Genomic DNA, 19,896 nt, shown 5'->3' on the forward strand with positions numbered 1-19,896 from the left:
ATGCGATTTGTACACCAATGTGACTTATACATGTTTTTTCCTTCTTTATTATGCATTTTTTGGCTGGTGCGACTTTTACTCCGGAGCGACTTATAGTCCGGAAAATACGGTAATAATGTGAAATGACACAGGGAAAAAGTATTGAACACGCCAACTGGTATTTATTTAATACTTTGTACAAAAGCTTTTGTTTGCAATGAAAGCCACAAGTATGGAGAAACTGTATGGGGAAACTAGTCGCATGCATTACTCTTGTGTGATTTTGGCCCATTTCTCCACACCAGCAGTCTTCAAATCTGGTTCTCAGGTTCCGTGAGCTTCTTTTATGGACCTAGAGTTTTCTGTTCTTTCCAGATTTTTTATTTGATTCAAGTCAGGTGATTGGCTGGGCCATTCTAGTAGCTTTGTTTGTTTGTTTGTTTTTTTCTTTTATTTGAAACCAATTGAGAGTTTCCTTGGCGGAAAACAATGTTTTGGATCATTATCCTGCTGAAATGTCCAGCCTCGTTTCATTTTCATCATCCTCATACATGGCAGCATATTTTTGTCAAGAATGTCTCTGTACATTTGCCCATTCATCCTTCCTTCAATAGTGTGAAGTTTACCAGCAACATTTGCTGAAAAGCAGTCTCACACCATCATGTTCCCACCTCCGAACTTCACTGTTGGTATGGTGTTTTTAGGGTGATGTGCAGTGCCATTTGTCCTCCAAAGGTGGTGTGTATTGTGGCATCCAAACAGTTCAACTTTGCTGTCATCCGACCAGACTATATTCTCCCAGTATTTAACTGCCTTTTCCAAATGTTGTTCAGCAAACTTTAAATGAGCTTTGGCATGCTTTTTTTTCAGCAAGGGGGTCTTGCGTGGTGAGCGTACATACAGGCCATGGCGGCGGAGTACATTACTCACAACATTACGCGCTAATTCCAGGTCTTTTTGAGGCTCTCCAAAGGTGGTCCCTGGCTCTTGGACAACTCTTCTGTTTATTCTTTGCACTCCTCTGTCAGAAATCTTGCGAGGAGCATCTGATCGAGGCAAATTTATGGTGGTATGATTGGCTTTCCACTTACGCATTATGGCCCCAACCGTGCTCACTGGAATGTTCAGAAGCTTAGATATGCACTTGTAACCAATGCCCTCGTTATGTTTTGCAACAATTAGTTTGCGATGGTCTTGAGACAGCTCTCTGCTCTTACCCATCATGAGATGTGTCTTGACTCACACCTTGGCAATGAGACCTTTTTGTAGGCCATCAATTAGGACTGAACCAGCTTATATTCATTTGCACACACAAGGGGCTCGATTGCTGTTTGATTATTGATAGACTTTAGGTGTTGTCGTGGCTTTCCATGCCTTTTTACAGCTCCCTTTCTTCATGTGTGCAATACTTTTTCCCTGTGTCATTTCACATTTTTACACACAACTTAATTTCTGATCTTATTTGTTCTACTTTCTTTGTATGTATGGTTTACTTGGGTTGTTCCCAACATCTGGTGAAATGTTCAGGTCAATAGCACATTTGGAATTATATTTAGTGAGAAAAATGGTGACGTGTTGAATAAATATTTCAGCCGCTGTATGTGCCCTGCGATTGGCTGGCGACCAGTTCAGGGTGTACCCCACCTCTCACCCAGAGTCAGCTGGTAATGATGTGGTTCTGTTGGCTTCATCAAGCCGTGATCTCCAACTCTCACTGGAGCAGTTCGCAGCTGAGTGTAAAGTGGCTGGGATGAGAATCAGCACCTCCAAATCTGAGACCATGGTCCTCAGTCGGAAAAGGGTGGCGTGCCCTCTCCAGGTCGGGTTATGAGATCCTACCCCAAGTGAAGGAGTTCAAGTATCTTAGGGTCTTGTTCACGAGTGAGGCAAGAATGGAACGGGAGATCGACAGGCGGATCGGTGCAGTGATGCGGACTTTGTATCGATCCGTTGTGGTAAAGAAGGAGCTAAGCCAAAAGGCGAAGCTCTCGATTTACCGGTCTATCTATGTTCCTACCCTCACCTATGGTCACAAAATCCCGGATACAAGCGGCCGAAATGAGTTTCCTCCGCAGGGTGTCCGGGCTCTCCCTTAGAGATAGGGTGAGAAGCTCGGTCATCCGGGAGGATCTCAGAGTAGAGCCGCTGCTCCTCCGAGTACGAGAGGAGCCACATGAGGTGGCTGGGGCATCTGATTCGGATGCCTCCCTGGTGAGGTGTTGCGGGCACGTCCCACCGGGAGGAGACACCGGGGACTACATCCTTCGGCTGGTCTGGGAACGCCTCGGGATCCCCCTGGAAGAGCTGGATGAAGTGGCTGGGAAGAGGGAAGTCTGGGCGTCCCTGCTAAAGCTACTGCACCCGCGACCCGACTTCGGATAAGCGGTAGAAAATGGATGGATGGATGGCTGCATCTTGCAGTAGCAACTGAGTCCCACATGAAGACCGGTCGCCAATTGTTGACGTTATATGTCAACTAATTGTTGACTTTAAATCTCATCATGACTACTTTAAATTTCATCTAGATGACTTTATAACACAACGTGACGACTTTATACCGCTTCACGATGACTTTAGATCTAATCATGATAACTTTAATCTCATCACGACGACTTTAAATCATGTCCTATCTACTTTAAATGCCATCATGACGACTTCATATCACATCTCAGATTTTTTTCTCTCTCACTAGGGGACCCTAATACGCCGTCGTTGAATAGTAAGGGTTCCTTGAACGGTTCCAGTATGAAAGATTTGCATCACAGCACATTTGTTTAAGTACTTATATTAAGGCTTGGTTGTGAGATGTAATAAGTGAACATACTTGGTTGTTCCACATTTCCTTACCATAGTGCAATTTCACTATGAAGGGATGATTGACCTCTACCAAGATGTCTCTCTCCATCTTGGTGCGAACTCTGTCCCTAACTGAACAAGAATACGGGAGTGCAGTAATGGATTAAAATTAGCAATGGTGACAGAACACACTGTGCTGTGATTTTTTTTTTGTGTGAAAAGTCACCTTACCTTTCAATGATGCTTTTTTTAAAACTTTCATTGCATATAACTGACTGGCATCTGGACCCACAATTTTTCTTACCAGAAATACCTGGTGGGGGAACAACAATTTAGTATGATAGACAGAGAGAGATCAATTTCATTTGGTGTCTTCTCACCTTCCCAAAAGACCCCTGACCTAGGACCTTGAGGAGTTCAAACTGCGATGGATCTGCTTTTTCACAGCCCTCTTTCACGTGGTGAGTGATAGGAATCTCCTTGTATGTCCCCTCATCCTGCACAAACATGAACAAGTGACCAAGACCCAGCACACATACTGTATGCAGTCTACAAGCATTGAGATGTCAGACGTTACTTACACAGTGCGTGTAACACTCGCCCTCCTCCATGGGTTCATCCATGATCTGATGCCCATTGACCTGCAGCCACAAAAAACAATTACATCATAGGAGTCGTAAAAAGCAAAACCTGAGGAAATCTTGTGCATGCAAGCGTTCAATTGAACAGGATTGCAGCTCCTGGACGCCCACATGAATGATGAACAAATCAACAGATGAAAACGATGAGTCACATGCAATAACAGAGCACTTTCACCAGCATGCATGTCGTTATGTTTGTTAACAAACATGGAATCAATGCTCTAAAAGTGTAATGCAGTAGCATAGCTCTCATGTTATTAGTGGTCTATAATCCTAGACCAGTTCAGGCACAACATGTCTGAATGGCTCTTGTTATGCATTGGGCAACTAGCGTCTTTCATTTTATGTCCCCCTTATTCATGGTAGTAACAATGAGATTGTTACTTATGACAATAAAGAACCGTGTTTTGTTTTCCTCAGCCAATTGAATAGAAATTAACAATTTTAATCACAGAAAGGGCAAATTCACAGAAAAATTTATATTTGCATGTAAATTTGATGAATAACAGAGTCCGGTGCTGCAGAGGTTTCGTTTATGAAGCAAAGCATGATGTATTCAATATGGTGTGTTTGTGTGTGTTGAATTCCATCAAGCCTCTGAAGAGAGGGGATGAGTCATAGCACTATGCAAGCCCACTCAGTGGGTGGAGCCACTGACATACTCTCACTCACATCTACAGAACCAAGGCCAACAAATCACCTTCCAATACCACTGAGCTACAGAAAGCTGTAACACCATTAACTTTTAAAATATAAAAGATGAAAGAACTCAGCGCTATCAAAATGCAAGCCTTGGGGCATCTGTGAGGTCTGAGGTGTGACATGCTGGCTACAGCTAATGCCAGGACATCATTCACACATGCATCTTCACTCCCACCTCTGCTGTGGCTCATCACAGCTTGTAACAAGAGCACAGCCTACACTTGCAGCATGGCAGGCCTTTTTTCTGCCATTCTCAAACATGCAATTGATCATTTAAAAAAGAACGAATGCTCTTTGAACAAGGCTTTGTTTAAATGTCTTCCAGGGTACAAACACAGATGCAAAGTGGATTAAAAGGCTACTCCAGTTGAAGTGGCTAATCTAGATGTTTACTTCAGTACTTTAGTCTTCTGTCGATGTGCCTCATCCAGAGGTAGCTCACAGTATTATTTGTAGTAAGATATATACATCTAACATTAAATAATTTCACACATTCCATGTTGTCCAAGGTGCGTCAACAGACAGGCTTATATTTAAATCTAAAGACTATACTGAAATATGCTTTATAACAATAGACTGCTACAGACACAAGTGTACGATGTTTCTGGTGGTGTTATGCCTGGCTGTCTGCACTTTTAAAAAAAAATCGAATTAAGTCGCTCCACAGTTTCAAAAGTAGCTTGAAACTGATTGATAGAACGCCACGTAGGGGTTAAATGACACTTATTTTTCTAATTATGATGACAATGACCAGCATACGCAAGCGGGTGGCGTGCCTCCGATGTAAGGTCAAATATTACACCGGGAAGTTTATATGCAACAGCATCAATCTTTTCACTTGTGCTGCAGGCAATCCTGCACTTGGTTGTGTATTAACTTCTGTTACGCTACCCAGTAAATACATGAAAACACCATTAGGTCTGTTTCATCGATAATAGAGAAGAAAAAGTTACCTGATAGCGAACTGTCACTCGGCACACTAACTACATGCTAATGCTACATGCGCTAAGCTAGCAGAGCAGCAAACTCCTCTTGAGAAGTATATATGACAACAAACGCCACTCGGAAGCTGCGGATCATTGTAAAACGACTCTGACATCCTCTCGGATTTGTTAGGCTTCAGAGCCCTGAGGGGGGCAGTTTTGAAAGTGATAAAGACAGGCGGTGCAACAAAAACAAACAACTCACCAGCTGTTAGCATTAGCCATCGTATTAGCATGCATCGCGATGCGCCGCAAGTCGTGACGCGATTTTAACGTAACCTTTAACCAGGGCAAGCTACCGCAACTCGGTGACAAAAGCCGAAACAATCTTGAGCAAGTAAACATACACAAACCCACCTCACTACTGACGTTGTTTATCTCCATGCTGTGCCAGGATTCCTCTCTAAATCTAAGGCATCGTAGTCCACCTAGACCCCCGCTCCAAAGTGCATGTTTCCCCCCACTGTAGAATCCCGACTGCTCTGCTCGGTCGTTGGGGGGGAAGGTGCCTGGCTAGCTGTGAACTGCTATCCGGGTGGGATTGGGTGTCGGTCAGCGAGTATTTGATGTCAATGATGTGACCATGCGCTCTGCATCGGTACCGCTACCCTGCCATAGCTGCGAACATGGCGGCTACTGTGGTGACTGGTCAGTGAATGAGTGATTGACGTATTTGTGACGCAACTCAGTTAAGGATTTCCCCCACCACGCCAGAGAACCGGGTCTCGACATAAATAAGGAAAGGCTTGGCAAACTTCTTAATGATTGACGCAAAATAAATGATCTCATCATCTTACTATTGTCATCAAGCCATGTCTCTGACTCTGATCTTTCAAGAGTTACAGTAAAGCTGAATGTTAAGAGCCTGACCATCTCTTGTTCTGGTAGAAATAAGAGGCTTAAAGCTCATCCACTTGCACTCCAGCTGTTTCTCTCCCACCAACAGTGAAAGGCAAAGGACACATCTCTTTTCAATTGTGCACAGAAAGCTCATGGCCACAAATATTCCCATTGGTCTCAGAATAATGTAGAGCATTTCTCAATGCTTGTAATTTGACTTGATTGTCAGTGTTGTGATGCTGATTCTTTCCACTACAGTGGCATGTGCCATACACATTATACTGTATGATACAGTATATACTTCAAGTTGCTGTAGTTTAATAATTTAGTTATTGATGAGTGAGAAACAGTCACAAGTCAGTTGGTAGTTATTTATTCTTTTCTCAAAACCTGACCAGAGCAAGGCGAATCAAATGCAATAAAAATGAATTGGGTGAGCCAAATAGCCATAGTGAAGCTTCAATCCACAGGCACTGGGCATAGAGCATGTGTTTGTAATGCTAGTGACTGCTGTTTAAAATAAGTTTCTGTGAAGCATCTGGAAACATTTGTTTGTGCAGAAGTTGGTATATGTAAAATAGTCACTCATGTTCTTGCACTCCTTGCATTTGCTCCTCTGATGCAGAGGGCCCAATAACTTTAATGCAACTGTCTTCTTTAATGTTCATCAGTGGGGAACCATCGTTTGCTAGCTCCTGCATATGCTCAACACTGCTTGTTGTCATGGTAATGTGGTAGTTGGAGGACTTGTCTTCAGACACAACATCAGGCAGAGTTCCTCTGTCCTTTGTCATGTCCCACACCTGGTCCGAAGGCTGAGGTAGACTGGCAATGAGTTCCTGACCATAAAATGATAAACTATTCAACAAACATTGAACAAGTTCAGGTTGCTATTCAAATTAAACATACTGATGAATGTACCTGCTGTTTCTCCACATCTTTATTCCTAACAGCGCTAAGCAGCCTCTTTGTAAAGCTTGCAAGGTCCAGATATTTTTGTTTTTGGTTCTCTAGCTCATTTTCCAAGAACTGCACTTCCTCATGCTGAAAGGTTCCAAAACAAAAACCTTGAGTATAAGTGATTTCAGTTGACAGCACAAGGATTCTTCAGAGACACTTTCATCGGCTCGTATGACGACACACATTAATGCAAGGTCTTACTGTATGTGTACTTACCTTGAATTCAAGCAGGCTTTGCATCTGTTCTAGATCTAAGGGCACTATTTCACCCTCATTGTCATCTTCCTCTTCATCCCCATCAATTACTTCAATCTTCTATAAAGAAAAACAACTAAATGTTACAGTCAAGTCATCAAAACATTGTGTGATTATAATACTATGCACTAAAAATATTACTATATATTATATATGTATCTTAAGTACATTTTTGCAGAAGTGAATAATAATAATGACTGTATAGAATTGTTCAACAACAACAAAAATAACAGACAAGAACACTAGAGTAAGAAATTTAAACTGAGTCACAAAGCATACTTAGACTGCATATGTATATCAAAGCTATATAATTTAATAAATACAGTATTTTTAAAGAGGCTAAATGTAATAACACTGAACTATAGAAGGAGACACATACCACATTATTAGCCAGTGGTGCAGCACCAGTCACATCTGTTCCATTTTCATCTCTATGGTGTGAGTCAATGGTGCTATCTGGAGGCGAGAGTGCTGCATTAACACGGAGTCGCACAGTTCAGAGAGAGGTAAACGATGATGCGAGTGTTGCATCAGTGGCCACACCTTCTGAGAGGCAGAGAGATACCCCATCATTTAAGTCATCTCTGAGTTCGGGTGTTCTGAGACGATCTTCAGGGCTAAACGCCACCGGAGATTCACCTCTGGGTGAGCTTGTGTTTGTGAATACAGCAGGCCCACCTTGAGGCGGGGGTATTTCAATACTCATGAGACGGTACTTTCTTCGTCTGTTGCTGATCCATGTCTGCCATCCAGGTATAAATGAAAGACACAGTGGCATGTGACTAAGGTATGCACAAAAAGGTGAGGTCACGTTCAATAGAATACAAGCATAGTATAATTTGAATATAGCTTAATTTAAAAGCATTTCATGCTCTCACTCTTAAAACATAAGTTTATATGTTCTATTATGCGTTACACAAAACCATGTTCTCTACTGCATTAACAGTTTTAAACTAATGTACACTTGGCACCCACGTCCAACAAGGCTGAACACCTGTGTCCTGTAGGTGGCGTTAAAGTCCATTGTTCTTGAGGATCTGATTTATCTATATTTACTAACAGTCACAACTCACAAGTACCAGCCATGCTTTGAAACTTTCAGGGAAGCCCAGACAACACAACGGATCGATACAAAGTCTGCATCACTGCAGACGCTGCATCGATCCGCCTGTCGATCTCCCGTTCCAGGATCTCATCCCTGACCCAGAGAGGCCACTCCACCCTTTTCCGACTGAGGACCATTGTCTCAGATATAGAGGTGCTGATTCTCATCCCGGCTGCTTCACACTTTGCTGCGAACCACTTCAGTGAGAGTTGGAGATCACGGTTTGATGAAGCCAACAACCACATAATCTGCAATAAGCAAAGATGCAATACTGCGGCCACCAAAGCAGACCCCCTCTACGCATCGGCTGTGCCTAGAAATTCAGTCCATAAAAGTTATGAACAGAATCGGTGACAAAGGGCAGCCTTGGCGGAGTCCAACCCTCACCGGAAACAAGTCCGACTTACTGGCAGCAATGCGGAACATACTCTGACACTGGTTGTACAGGGACAGAACAGAGCACATCAGGGGGTTCGGCACCCCATACTCTCGAAGGACCCCCACAGGACACCCCGAGGGACACGGTAAAATGCCTTCTCAAAGTCCACAAAACACATCTAGACTGGTTGGGCGAACTCCCATGCACCCTTGAGGACCCTGCCGAGGGTGGAGAGCTGGTCCAATGTGCCACGGCCAGGACGAAAACCACACTGCTCCTCCTGAATCTGAGATTCGACTTCCTGACGGACCCTCCTCTCCAGCACCCTTGAATAGACCTTTCCAGGGAGGCTGAGGAATGTGATCCCCCTGTAGTTGGAACACACCCTCCGCTCCCCCTTACTACCACCCCAGTCTTCCAATCCAGAGGCACTGTCCCAGATGACCACGTGATGTTGCAGAGGCGTGTCAACCAGAACAGCCCCACAACATCCAGAGCCTTTAGGAACTCCGGGCGAATCTCATCTACCCCTTGGGCCTTGCCACCGAGGAGCTTTTTAACCACCTCGGTGACCTCAGCCCCAGAGACAGGAGAGCCCGCCTCCTGAGACGCCAGAATTTCCTTGAAGCCGTCCGGAAGTCGTTCTCTATGACGCCACTGAACTCCTCCCATGTCAGAGTTTTTGCCTCAGCGACCACCAAAGCTGCATTCCGCTTGGCCAGCCGGTACCCATCAGCTGCCTCAGGAGTCCCACAGGCCAAAAAGGCCCAATAAGACTCCTTCATCAGCTTGACGGCATCCCTCACCGCTGGTGTCCACCAACATGTTTGGGGATTGTCGCCATGACAGGCACCGACTACCTTACGGCCACAGCTCCGGTCGACCGCCTCAGCAATGGAGGCGCGGAACATGGTCCACTTGGACTCAATGTCCTCCGCCTCCCCCGGGAGGTGAGTGAAGTTCTGCCGGAGGTGGGAGTGGAAACTCCTTCTGACAGGGGATTATGCCAGATGTTCCCAGCAGACCCTCACAATACGTTTGGGCCTGCCAGGTCGGTCCGGCATCTTCCCCCACCATCGGAGCCAACTCACCACCAGGTGGTGATCAGTTGACAGTTCCGCCCCTCTCTTCACCCGAGTATCCAAGACATGCGGCCGCAAGTCCGATGATGCGACCACAAAGTCGATCATCGAACCGCGTGGCCTGGTGCCAAGTGCACGTATGGACACCCTTATGCTCAAACATGGTGTTCCTTATGGACAATCCACGGTTAGCATGGAAGTCCAATAACAGAACAACACTTGGGTTCTGATCGGGGGGGGCAGTCCCCCAGCAGAACGATGGAGTCCCCAGCGGGAGCGCTCTCCAGTTCCCCCTCCAAGGACTCCAAAAAGGGTGGGTACTCTGAACTGCTGTTTGGTGCATAGGCACAAACAACAGTCAGGACACATCCCCCACCTGAAGGCAGAACGAGGCTACCCTCTCATCTGTAGCCGGGGATCGGATCACCAAGGTCTCCGCCTTTGGCCACCGCCCAGCTCACACTGCACCCGACCCCTATGGCCCCTCCAACAGGTGGTCAGGCCAAGGGCAGGGGGACCCACCATTACCCTTTCAGGCTATGCCCGGCCGGGCACCATGGGCACCAGGCGCTCGCCTTCGAGCCCCACCTCCAGGCCTGGCTCCAGAGGGGGGCCCCGGTGACCTGCTTCTGGGCAAGGGAAACTTATATCCATTTGTTTTATTCATCATAGGGATTTTTGGAGCCATGTTTTGTCTGGTCCCTCACTTAGGACCTACTTGCCATGGGTGACCCTACCAGGGGCGTGAAGCCCCAGACAACTTAGCTCCTAGGATCATTGGGACACACAAACCCCTCCACCATGTTAAGGCGATGGCTCGAGGAGGGGACATTTATAAAATATAAAAAAATATCAAACTTTTTTTTCCATTTTCCCCTATACCTATGTATAATGTGCACTATTGACCTTTGACAATTTTTTGGGGGAAAGAATGCGCATTATACATGAGAAATTACGATAGTTTTACCCCGAGAAGTTTTTACCTTAACTATTTCAGTGTCTACATTGAGCTGGTTTGCTGCAGCAGTGATCTTTTCCCTGCAGACTGAGCCCAGACTGGTCATGCCCCTGTCCCAGTAGCGCTTTAGTTGAATGATATCCTCGTCACTGAACTGGGTTCGATCCTGCAACTGAACACACAACGAGCACAGATGATAAGCACCATCTATATTTAGAAACCAGACACAAGCCTAGAAAATGTCAGCAAGGATACAATTAAAGAAATCAACATTGCAAAAAGTTTTGTCTCCATTGCACTTACAAAAATCTGACACATCTCTGTGCAAAAAGTGTGGCTACCGTTCACAAATATTACCACAGAGCAGTACTTTCAATTCTTGATCAGAGTTAAGTAGTAAAAGTAAAAAACATGAAAATGTCCCTTCATGATAAATTTGAATATATAATCAACTCAACTATACTCTTTATTTATTTTTATTTTTTTCCTTTTCTTGAACACACACATCACTGGTCATGTTAATTAAACTTGCAAAGCAAAGCTGTATAAAGAAAAAAAATCTGCCTTTACAAAAGATAATATCCAGTTTGCTTGACACCATCAGCGATGTGAAGAATTTTGTAGAACTTCTTACCAATAGCTCTTTCAACTAGAGTAGTTTGTTCCTCTGAATCAAAATAATACCAACAGTTCAGTACAAGTTGGTGCAGTTCTACCCTACTGCAACCACGTTTTTAAAAGTAATACATAGTCAATGAAACTTGAGCATTTTTGTCTTTAAGAAAAAAATTATTAGACTTTGCTTGATCTCATTATATTACTGCATTTTCACAAATAGTGGCCAGGGGGGCTAATGAAATGCAGACAGGGAAAGGCATCAATTGCAGCAGGGTTGTAGTGGTATTTGGGAGCCTTTCTGTGTGGTGCTTAACAAATGTATTAGACCCCTGTCATAAAGAGACCATCCAGCATGAACGTTTTAATGCGGACTTTTTCCATTTCTTTTAGATTTCGATATTTTACAATTTTGAACACGAATGAGGAATTTCAAGCTGAATTCACCTTTTTATACCCAATTTTAGCCTGGGCTTCTCTGAGAAGTCAGAAATGAATCAAGCATAACATTCAACCAGTAAAACATGTTATGTGCAGGAATGCTATGAAATAACTCTAAATCAGACATTCTAATAAATAATGTTTTGATTTGTTTTTTTCTCCCAAAACAGTGTATTATAAACTATCATTTGGGTTAGGGTGTCTACATCCTGATGAATTAACCACTACAGAAACATAAACAAGAATTTGGACAAATATCAGTATTGTTAATTTTTGGGCAGCTGTGGCATAAACCTTACATTGTCTACCATAGGGTTTTCCAAACATTATTGACTCAAGACACCCAAATCTCATTGCACACCACCAAACAAAAATTTCTCACAAAGTATGAATACCAAAATAAATTATTATTGTTTTAATTATCGGCAGCACGGTGGGCGTCTGGTTAGCGCGTCTGCCTCACAGTTCTAAGGACCGGGGTTCAATCCCCGGCCCCGCCTGTGTGGAGTTTGCATGTTCTCCCTGTACCTGTGTGGGTTTTCTCTGGGTACTTCGGTTTCCTCTCACATCCCAAAAACATGCATGGTACGTTAATTGAAGACTCTAAATTGCCCGTAGGTGTGAATGTGAGTGCAAATGGTTGTTTGTTTATATGTGCCCTCCGATTGGCTGGCAACCAGTTCAGGGTGTACCTCGCCTACTGCCCGATGATAGCTGGGATAGGCTCCAGCGCTCCCGTGACCCTTGTGAGGATAAGCGTCTCAGATAATGGATGGATGGATGTTTTAATTATCTTGTCTCAATTTACTGGTACTTACAAGAGGAGCACGTATTTCCTCTGCCTGCCACTACACATTGCGTGCATAGATAGGTGAACAAAAATATATTTGTTATTGACAAATAATAATTTTCTGATAATATCAGTGAAATTGGATAATTTGCCACAGAACTCACAGAACATTATTGTGCCACGGCACACTTGGGAATCACTGGTTTACATTACAATGGTCTAATGAAAATGTTGAGCACTGCTGCAGGTTTGTACAAAATTCCTACATTCAATTTTTGGAAAAATATTAAACAATATTAGCACTATATTATTTATGGCCACTATTTGAGGAACTACAGTATGTAGGTATACCTAATGAAGTGTCCATTGAGTGTATGCTGCACTCTGGCACTGGATTTGGCACAACGGGACTCACTGTTCTTTTTCTGGAGTTGCTGATAACCCAAGTGGCAGCACTGACTGGAGTCTGTAAACAAAGAAAACCCCAATCAGTCTGTGGCTTTGAATTCACTCAGATGGTTGAGTTCTTAAAACCTCTCTTACCTGTGAGCTGGCTTCCCCAGAAAGTGAGGTTTGTGTGAAAGAGGAGCTGCCCTGATGAGTTAAGTTGCTATCAAGCAGCAGATTTTGGGAGCAGGTCGTGCTCATTGAGTGGCTACCTATTACCAGAGACGACGTCTGCTCCTGATGCATGTTATTCTGAGCAGCCATATTTGCCAGTTCTTCTTCCCTTTGCCACTCATCTTCTTCATCTGCGGTTTCCATTGCAATGGAAAAGTTATGACTGGTATCCAAAGTGCGTGAAACTGGCCTCTGCATCTCAGGGCCTTTTAGAGTAGAACCTAGTCCAGGTTTAATTCTGCTGCCTTCACCTCTTTCTACTAAGGTGAACACCTGCTGGATGCAGGATTTCTGCTCTGAGGTAGGATTCAAGTTTTGGAGTGGGAGGGACAGTCGGGTCTTGTGTGGAGCAGCGGGTGGTTGTTGTGGATTGGTCTCAGCTCTGGGCTGAAGTTGAGCCTGGGACTGAGGGCAAGCTGACCATGGCTGAGTCTGTGCAGTACCAAATGGTCGAGTCCAGCTGGGAGGTAGGCCTCGTACCCCTCCGGGCAAGCCTACATCCTTGAGGGACAAGCTTGTCTTCATGTCCCTTCCAGCAGTGTAGACCAGAGATGCAGAGGCAGATGTGAGGGAAGGCAGGTTCTGAGACAGTGACACAAGCTTGGAGTGAAGAGACGAGGATCTAGAGTTGGTTCTGCGCTGCACAGCTTGGCTGATTAAGGAGCAGGGAGGGAGTGCTGAGAGATCAGATTCTGACCTTAGGGGCCCTGTGGGTTTTGGCTCTAGGCGAGGGTTGGAGTAGATACTTGTGTGTATAACGTCGTTATTATTGTTGTTGTTGTTCCCACTCCTAAGAGGCGAGGGAGAAGAAGCAGAGGAAGATGATGACGAGAAAGAGGGGAAGGAGGTTGATGTAGGGAGAAGGTGTGCACGAGTATGGATATTCCGCACAGCAGTGATTTCAGCTGGGAGCAATGCTGCTACAGACAGCCCATGATTGGACAAAGCTCCTCCAGCTAGTGTGTGATTGGACAACAGTTCCCCAGCAAGTCCATGACTAGGTAAGGGATGAGACATGCCTCCATTCTGATCTCCCTTAGAGGCAAGTTTCCGTCTTTTGTTACCGACCCATGTCTATAGGGAAAGGTACAATTTGATCAGTAACACTAAAAAAAGAACATTGCAAAGACTAACTGAGTTGAATGAAGACACTCGAAGAAAATTTATTATTTTGTTATCCTTACCCGCACAACGCTGAAGTCAAGTTTGGCCTCCTGAGCACATTGCAGTATTAACTGGAAGCAAGCCTTGCTCTGATTGGTCATCCCATTATCATAGTAACGCTCCAGGATCATCTGCTGTTCCACTGTGAATACTGACCGCAGGTTCATCTAAGAAGCAATCACAAACAGTAATTTCACAAAGTATATAGTATTTTACTGATGGGCAATTCCCTTTTGCTGCTTCATGTACTCCATTACCTTTGTAGTCAACAGGCAATTTCTATATTTTATAGTATGACCACACTACCAGACACCTTACATTGTTTGGTTATAGAGACTTGTTTGCTGTAGCGCTATAGAAACTCCAACGACTGCAGACAAATTCTTGTGTGTTTTTAACATATGTGGCCAATAAAATTTATTTTGATTACAGCAGCCATTTTGACGTCAGTTTGAGAAGGCACAGCTTTTTCTACTAAGACGGACAGGGTTGTTAACAATCAACACTATACAGCTATCCCAGACAGTCAATACAGTGTGATATAGCAAGGCAGCATACATAACAGGAGCCCAAAACCATAGCAGTACACTATAAACATTGGCTTCTCTTACTTCTGTAGGTCCTAGTGGTTTCTGTAAAATGCATCTGTTTAAAAAACGTTTTGTGTGTGTATGTGAGTGTGGAGGGAGGGGTGGTTAGGAGTACATATTTGCCAAAAAGCATGATTATACTCACAGTCTGGAGGCCACGCCTCTGTGGCCATGAATCCATGCTGCTACTGGAGGGGAATGGAGCTGCCATGCTGATCACAGCAAAACATCCATGGTTTTATGTTGTCACCATCTCACTTGTCCACATCCTGTCTCAGTGCACCTGACCAACTGTTGGGGAAATGTAAGCAAAGCAGAGAACTTTAAAGTTTAATTCTAAAGGTAAATATTGTTTTCCCCTCAAATTAAAAGTTGTATACATCCATCCAGCTATCAGGGGAACAAAACAAAGCAGTTGTTCATTGTATAATAATAACAAAAAGTAGTGATCAACGTTGTAAAGCCATCTCAAGAGGTTTCAGATTAACACAAACGAAAATCACATGTACTGTCGTACGACCAATAAGCATCCAGCGGCTGTACTTTGGCAGGCTCAGTGCGCATAGCCACAGTCGGCATCGTTAACCGTAACAGAGATAATTAGCATGGGGATTGAGAAATATACCTCCCACTCCGCAAGCGTCTACCTCCAGTTTTTTGTTTTTTGCCACTGACAGGCACACAGCAAACAATCCCGGTGAGCGACACATTGGAAGAGTAGCTTTAAACGTAGTTAGCTTGCAGGCCCGAGCGGCCATGTCTGGAACAGCAGAACCGAGCTAGCATTAGCATAGCTGTCCTAAGAGGACAGCTGCAGCTAAAGTTTTCCTTTAAAACCGAGATTTCCAGAGCCCCACCGCTACCATTCCGCTGACCCTGGTTTCGAGTGGATAGGAACAAAAACCTAATGGAAAACAACTGAAGCAAAAACAGAAATTATGTCGATACTTGCTGTGTCCAATTCAGACGAAGGTCCTAAATTCAAGCAGATTTCTTCCCCACGGTCTCCATTGCTAGACAATGAAATCAGACCGTCCGATCATCAATTCTAATCATGATTGTGACGTGTCGACGGACGCGGGCCAATGGGAGCGCGAGATCATCGTTGTGACATCCGGAGAGGGCCCCGCCTCTCGTTGACTTTGTGGAGAAGGGAGCCTCGCAAGGAAGACTTGGAACAACACGGAAGCACACGCGCTTAGGTTCGTTCCTCCTAAACTGACAATATCGTATTTTTTTAAGACAGTGCAAATGTTTGGTGCACACTAAAATCGTCAATGCGTTACTGTTTGTTTGTTGTTGGTACATCTCACATATCTGTGTTACTTTTCTTTTGAAAAGTATTTAAACTAAAACAACTAATAAAACATATCACACACACATTATTGTATCCAATTTTATTTCAATACACCTAAACGTGCCTTTTCTTGAGTAGTAGACACTTTTTAGGGATTTATTTAACAGAACCCGAACTAATGGACTGAGTAGGTGACCTGAAATACACAAATGCATTGTGATTAAATACTGAGAACCACTGAGAACATAGGACAAATCTTACTAAAATTTTCCATTAATTGCTTTTGCAATCTTTTTGTTTTGTTAAAAGACTGTGGACACCCTGTATATTATTGCGGCGCTGATGAGTCGCACAAGGAAATGAAGGCTCTTTATTGAGTAATTTGCATAAAGAACACGCTAGCATTTTACGCAGCTGGTAAGTCGCCCGCAGAGTTGGTGTCATGTGGGGGGCATGCATGGGCCACGCGCCCCCTGAATGAGGTACTAGTGTGCCCCCCCTCCCAAAAAAAGAGCTGTGCCCTGCCACAGATCCTTGCAGTGTAGCATTTTTGTTCCAATCTTTATAATTTCATCAAAGTCTAAATTGATTTATTTCAACCGCTAACATTGAGATAAAGACAAAATGAAAATAAGAAAAAAGCTATTGATCATTTGCATCTAGTCACGTCACTTCCTGTCAAAGTACGTATCACACGTATGATCAACAGTGAGCTGACTGCTTTCAAACTTAGCCTAGCATTTGGCACCTCCACAGCAGTAGCCTATGCGAGAATTCTCCATTTGAAAAAAATCTGTTTTCTGACCACAGCCGCTCAATACTCCAGAAAATAAGGCCCATCTTGGTTCAGCTGGAGTTTGAGGTACGTGACGTATATGATACAAACGAGTGGAAGGACACCATCGCCTGTCCGTCACATACAGAAAAATGCCCAGTACGCCGACTCAACTGTTTTAAATCTAAGCCATGTTTAATTTACCTTTTACCCGCCGTGAAATACATGTTTTATAGCGCTTAATGTTGAATGTGTATGTGTGTGTGTGTGTGTGTGTGTGTGTGTGTGTGTGTGTGTGTGTGGCTGCTGTGGAATATGCCTGAAGAAAAGCAGGCCCAGACCATCACACTACCACCACGTTTGACTGTTGGTGTGATGTTCTTTTTCTGAAATGCTGTGCTATATTTACGCCAGATGTAACGAGACACACAACTTCCAAAAACCTCTACTTTCATCTCGTCAGTCCATATAATATTCTTACTAAAGTCTTCAGATTCATTCAGTCATTCAGATTGTTATTTTTTTTTCCCGAATGTAAGATGTGCCATTATGTTCTTTTTGGTCAGCAGTGATTTTCACTTTGGAACTCTGCCATGGACGCCATTTTTGCCCAGTCTCTTCCTTATTGTTGTGTCATGAACACTGATCTTAACTGAGGCAAGGGAGGCCTGCAGTTCTTTAGAAATTGTCCTGAGTTCCTTTGTGGCTTCCTGGATGAGTCATTGCTGTTCTCTTGGAGTAAGCTTTGTAGACCTGGGAAGGTTCAGCACTGTTCCATGTTTTCTTTATGTGAGGATAATGGCTCTCACTATGGTTCGCTGGAATCCCAAAGCTTTCGTAACCCTTTCCAGACTGATAGCTCTTAATGACTTTTTTTTCTCGATTGTTCTGGAATTTCTGTGGATCGTGTCATTTTGTTGCAGCTTTATAACAAGATAATATAGCAAAATAATAAATAGCACGTGTAGAACACACACCCAAGCATTCCATTAAATACACAACAACTTGATGGACAACTATTTTTTAAAATCAGAGTCAAACTATAACTATTTTGTTTAACTATAGTTCAAGGTACCGTAAAAAGGGATTTAGTAACAAAAAATCCTTTCAATATCTCAAGGTTATTTATCACATATGACAACTTGAAATTTTGGTTCAGATTTTAGCAAGAATCGTGGACATTGACCCACACGATTTGCTTTCGCGGGCCACATAAAATGATGTGGTGGGCTGGATCTGGCCCCGGGCCTTGAGTTTGACACCTGTGTGTGGAAAAGTATTTCAAAATACAGTTAAGCCAAATCTAAAAAACATTTTACATGTGACTTCACCATGATGTTATTGTCTTTGCTTTAGCGTGTCAATTTTATTCATATAGTGCCGCAAAAGTTATCTGAGGGGCACTTAACATATGAAGCATTCTGGAACCATGCATGTTCGTGTCCTCACACATAAAGAAAACCAACAGAACCCCACTGATAGGCTAAACATCGTGTAAGAAGTAGGCAAGGAGGACAAATCTCTGTAAATTACACCTATGCTACAGGAAGCTGACTTTTTTAGTCCCTTTTGAAGGTGTGGGTGTGTGCGTTTGTATTTGAGGGGGTGACGCGTTCATCCATGACGTCACCAGTGTCTAATTTGCACAGCAGGGGGCACTGTTCTTCGCAGTGATTGCTAAGTCAAGAGGCACAGATACAGAAGACTGCTGCGGATTTCCCCATGCACAATGATCGTTAGTCATGCACGTTCCGCATTTTCGGTTGAGGCAAACTCAACAAGAAGACCCAAACTGTTCTCCCAGCACGATTAACTTGAGCGTGTGCTTATCACAAGTGCTGCCTCATTTTGTATAGTTGTATAATGTATATTTCAAATGATTTTCTCTGGTCCCCTAAACACTCTCGGACGCTGCGTGTATGAAAAGTGTGAAGGGAGGGAGGAGGGGGCGCGGAACGAGATCCTCTCTGTATGATGTGCGTTGCACCATTCCCCGGTTTCTATTGTGAGAGGTGGCCCTTATGATGCTGCAGCGAGGTGGGCTGGGGGAGAAGAGAGGGGAGGGGTCGCTCCCGATACCCGCTCCCATCGAATCCCCTTCTTACAGCGCGCGAGCTGCTGGCGGAGAGGCAGGAGAAAGAGGGAGAGGGGAGGAGGATAAGGAGGCAGGGAGCGTGTGTGCGCGCATGTGGATGTGCGTGCGCGTAGATTGCACCACCGCATCCTGTTCACCGTTTCTGCAGGCGGCCATGCTCTGATGGAGGGAATAAACCTGACAACTGTCTTTTTACTCTCTGAATTGTCAGTCGCCACGTCATTCCAGATGTGACTGACAAGTCGTTACATGTCGCCTGCTTTCACCCCTGTACTGTTTAACGCGGAGAGGCTGTGACATCATGGCTTTGGTTATGGAACCTATAAGTAAATGGACACCAAAGCAAGTGCTGGACTGGATGAAAGGTGAGTTAGGATCCCTTCTCTGCATCACTAACGTCCAGGCTCGTATGTGATCTGATTGAGGATGATGGGATTGGTGGTGAAGTGAGCAGCAGCAGCCACACACTTCGTGCATGGAGCTTCTCCTACCTGAATGAGTGTGTGGTTTTAACTCAAAACCAAATGTGCTGGGGGTGGTGCAGTGAGATCAGTGTCCTAAAAAAGTAAGGACAGTCAGCATCGATTGTGCTTGCTTGAGTGAGAGAGCCCGGCATGGCAAACCTACAGACTGATGATGTTGATGGTGCTGATGCTGTTGGAGTAAGAAGCATGCAATGATCTTATCAATGAAAGTGGAGAAGCTGTCATCTGCTCTTTTCACTGACACGCTCGAAGCTCATATCACCACTGAGTGCATGGATGTGTCTGTGAGTGTGTGTCGTATGTACTCCCGTGTACGTTAATAATGTTAGCCGCATCACCCCAG

General features: G+C 44.2%; 3 protein-coding genes across 16 annotated transcripts in view; 1 reads left to right on the top strand and 2 right to left on the bottom strand.

Annotated features, from left to right (window-relative positions):
* Window positions 1-6,152, bottom strand: part of rps6kal (ribosomal protein S6 kinase a, like) — a 33,762-nt gene extending 27,610 nt beyond the window's left edge. For 4 of the 6 annotated variants that reach the window (XR_009790580.1, XM_061788366.1, XM_061788361.1 and 1 more), the window contains exons 1-5: window positions 5,459-6,152; window positions 3,357-3,416; window positions 3,156-3,272; window positions 3,007-3,088; window positions 2,827-2,907 (exon numbers count right to left, since the gene is read on the bottom strand). Coding sequence is in view for 5 of the 6 variants with exons in the window: in XM_061788366.1 (XP_061644350.1) it covers window positions 2,827-2,907; window positions 3,007-3,088; window positions 3,156-3,272; window positions 3,357-3,416; window positions 5,459-5,485 (367 nt within the window). In the remaining variant the exon portion in view is untranslated. Of the gene's footprint in view, window positions 1-2,826; window positions 2,908-3,006; window positions 3,089-3,155; window positions 3,273-3,356; window positions 3,417-5,071; window positions 5,152-5,306; window positions 5,328-5,458 lie in introns of those variants that run through there. The other 2 variants (XM_061788362.1, XM_061788363.1) reach the window with 2 other exon arrangements.
* Window positions 6,153-6,298: 146 nt separating this feature from the next.
* On the bottom strand, window positions 6,299-15,971 carry hdx (highly divergent homeobox). 3 transcript variants are annotated; one of them, XM_061788359.1, is made up of 11 exons: window positions 15,850-15,971; window positions 15,047-15,192; window positions 14,332-14,478; window positions 13,070-14,221; window positions 12,942-12,992; window positions 10,706-10,852; window positions 7,700-7,898; window positions 7,536-7,612; window positions 7,118-7,216; window positions 6,863-6,985; window positions 6,299-6,780 (listed from the first exon to the last, which is right to left on the bottom strand). In XM_061788359.1, the coding sequence occupies exons 2-11, from the start codon at window positions 15,110-15,112 to the stop codon at window positions 6,523-6,525; spliced, it is 2,319 nt and encodes a 772-aa protein (XP_061644343.1). In that variant the 5' UTR covers window positions 15,113-15,192; window positions 15,850-15,971; the 3' UTR covers window positions 6,299-6,522. The 3 variants fall into 3 exon arrangements, with proteins under 3 accessions (XP_061644343.1, XP_061644344.1, XP_061644342.1); XM_061788360.1 differs by having other exon boundaries at window positions 15,854-15,963; XM_061788358.1 differs by lacking the exon at window positions 15,850-15,971 and adding an exon at window positions 15,527-15,651.
* si:ch211-26b3.4 (connector enhancer of kinase suppressor of ras 2) overlaps window positions 15,967-19,896 on the top strand; it is a 77,829-nt gene continuing 73,899 nt past the window's right edge. For 3 of the 7 annotated variants that reach the window (XM_061788348.1, XM_061788353.1, XM_061788354.1), the window contains exon 1: window positions 19,051-19,433. In XM_061788348.1, the coding sequence (XP_061644332.1) occupies window positions 19,370-19,433 (64 nt within the window). In that variant the 5' untranslated portion in view covers window positions 19,051-19,369. Of the gene's footprint in view, window positions 16,104-19,050; window positions 19,434-19,896 lie in introns of those variants that run through there. The other 4 variants (XM_061788349.1, XM_061788351.1, XM_061788352.1 and 1 more) reach the window with 3 other exon arrangements.

The sequence above is a fragment of the Phyllopteryx taeniolatus genome, chromosome 10, assembly GCF_024500385.1.
Source record: "Phyllopteryx taeniolatus isolate TA_2022b chromosome 10, UOR_Ptae_1.2, whole genome shotgun sequence".
NCBI lineage: Eukaryota > Metazoa > Chordata > Actinopteri > Syngnathiformes > Syngnathidae > Phyllopteryx > Phyllopteryx taeniolatus.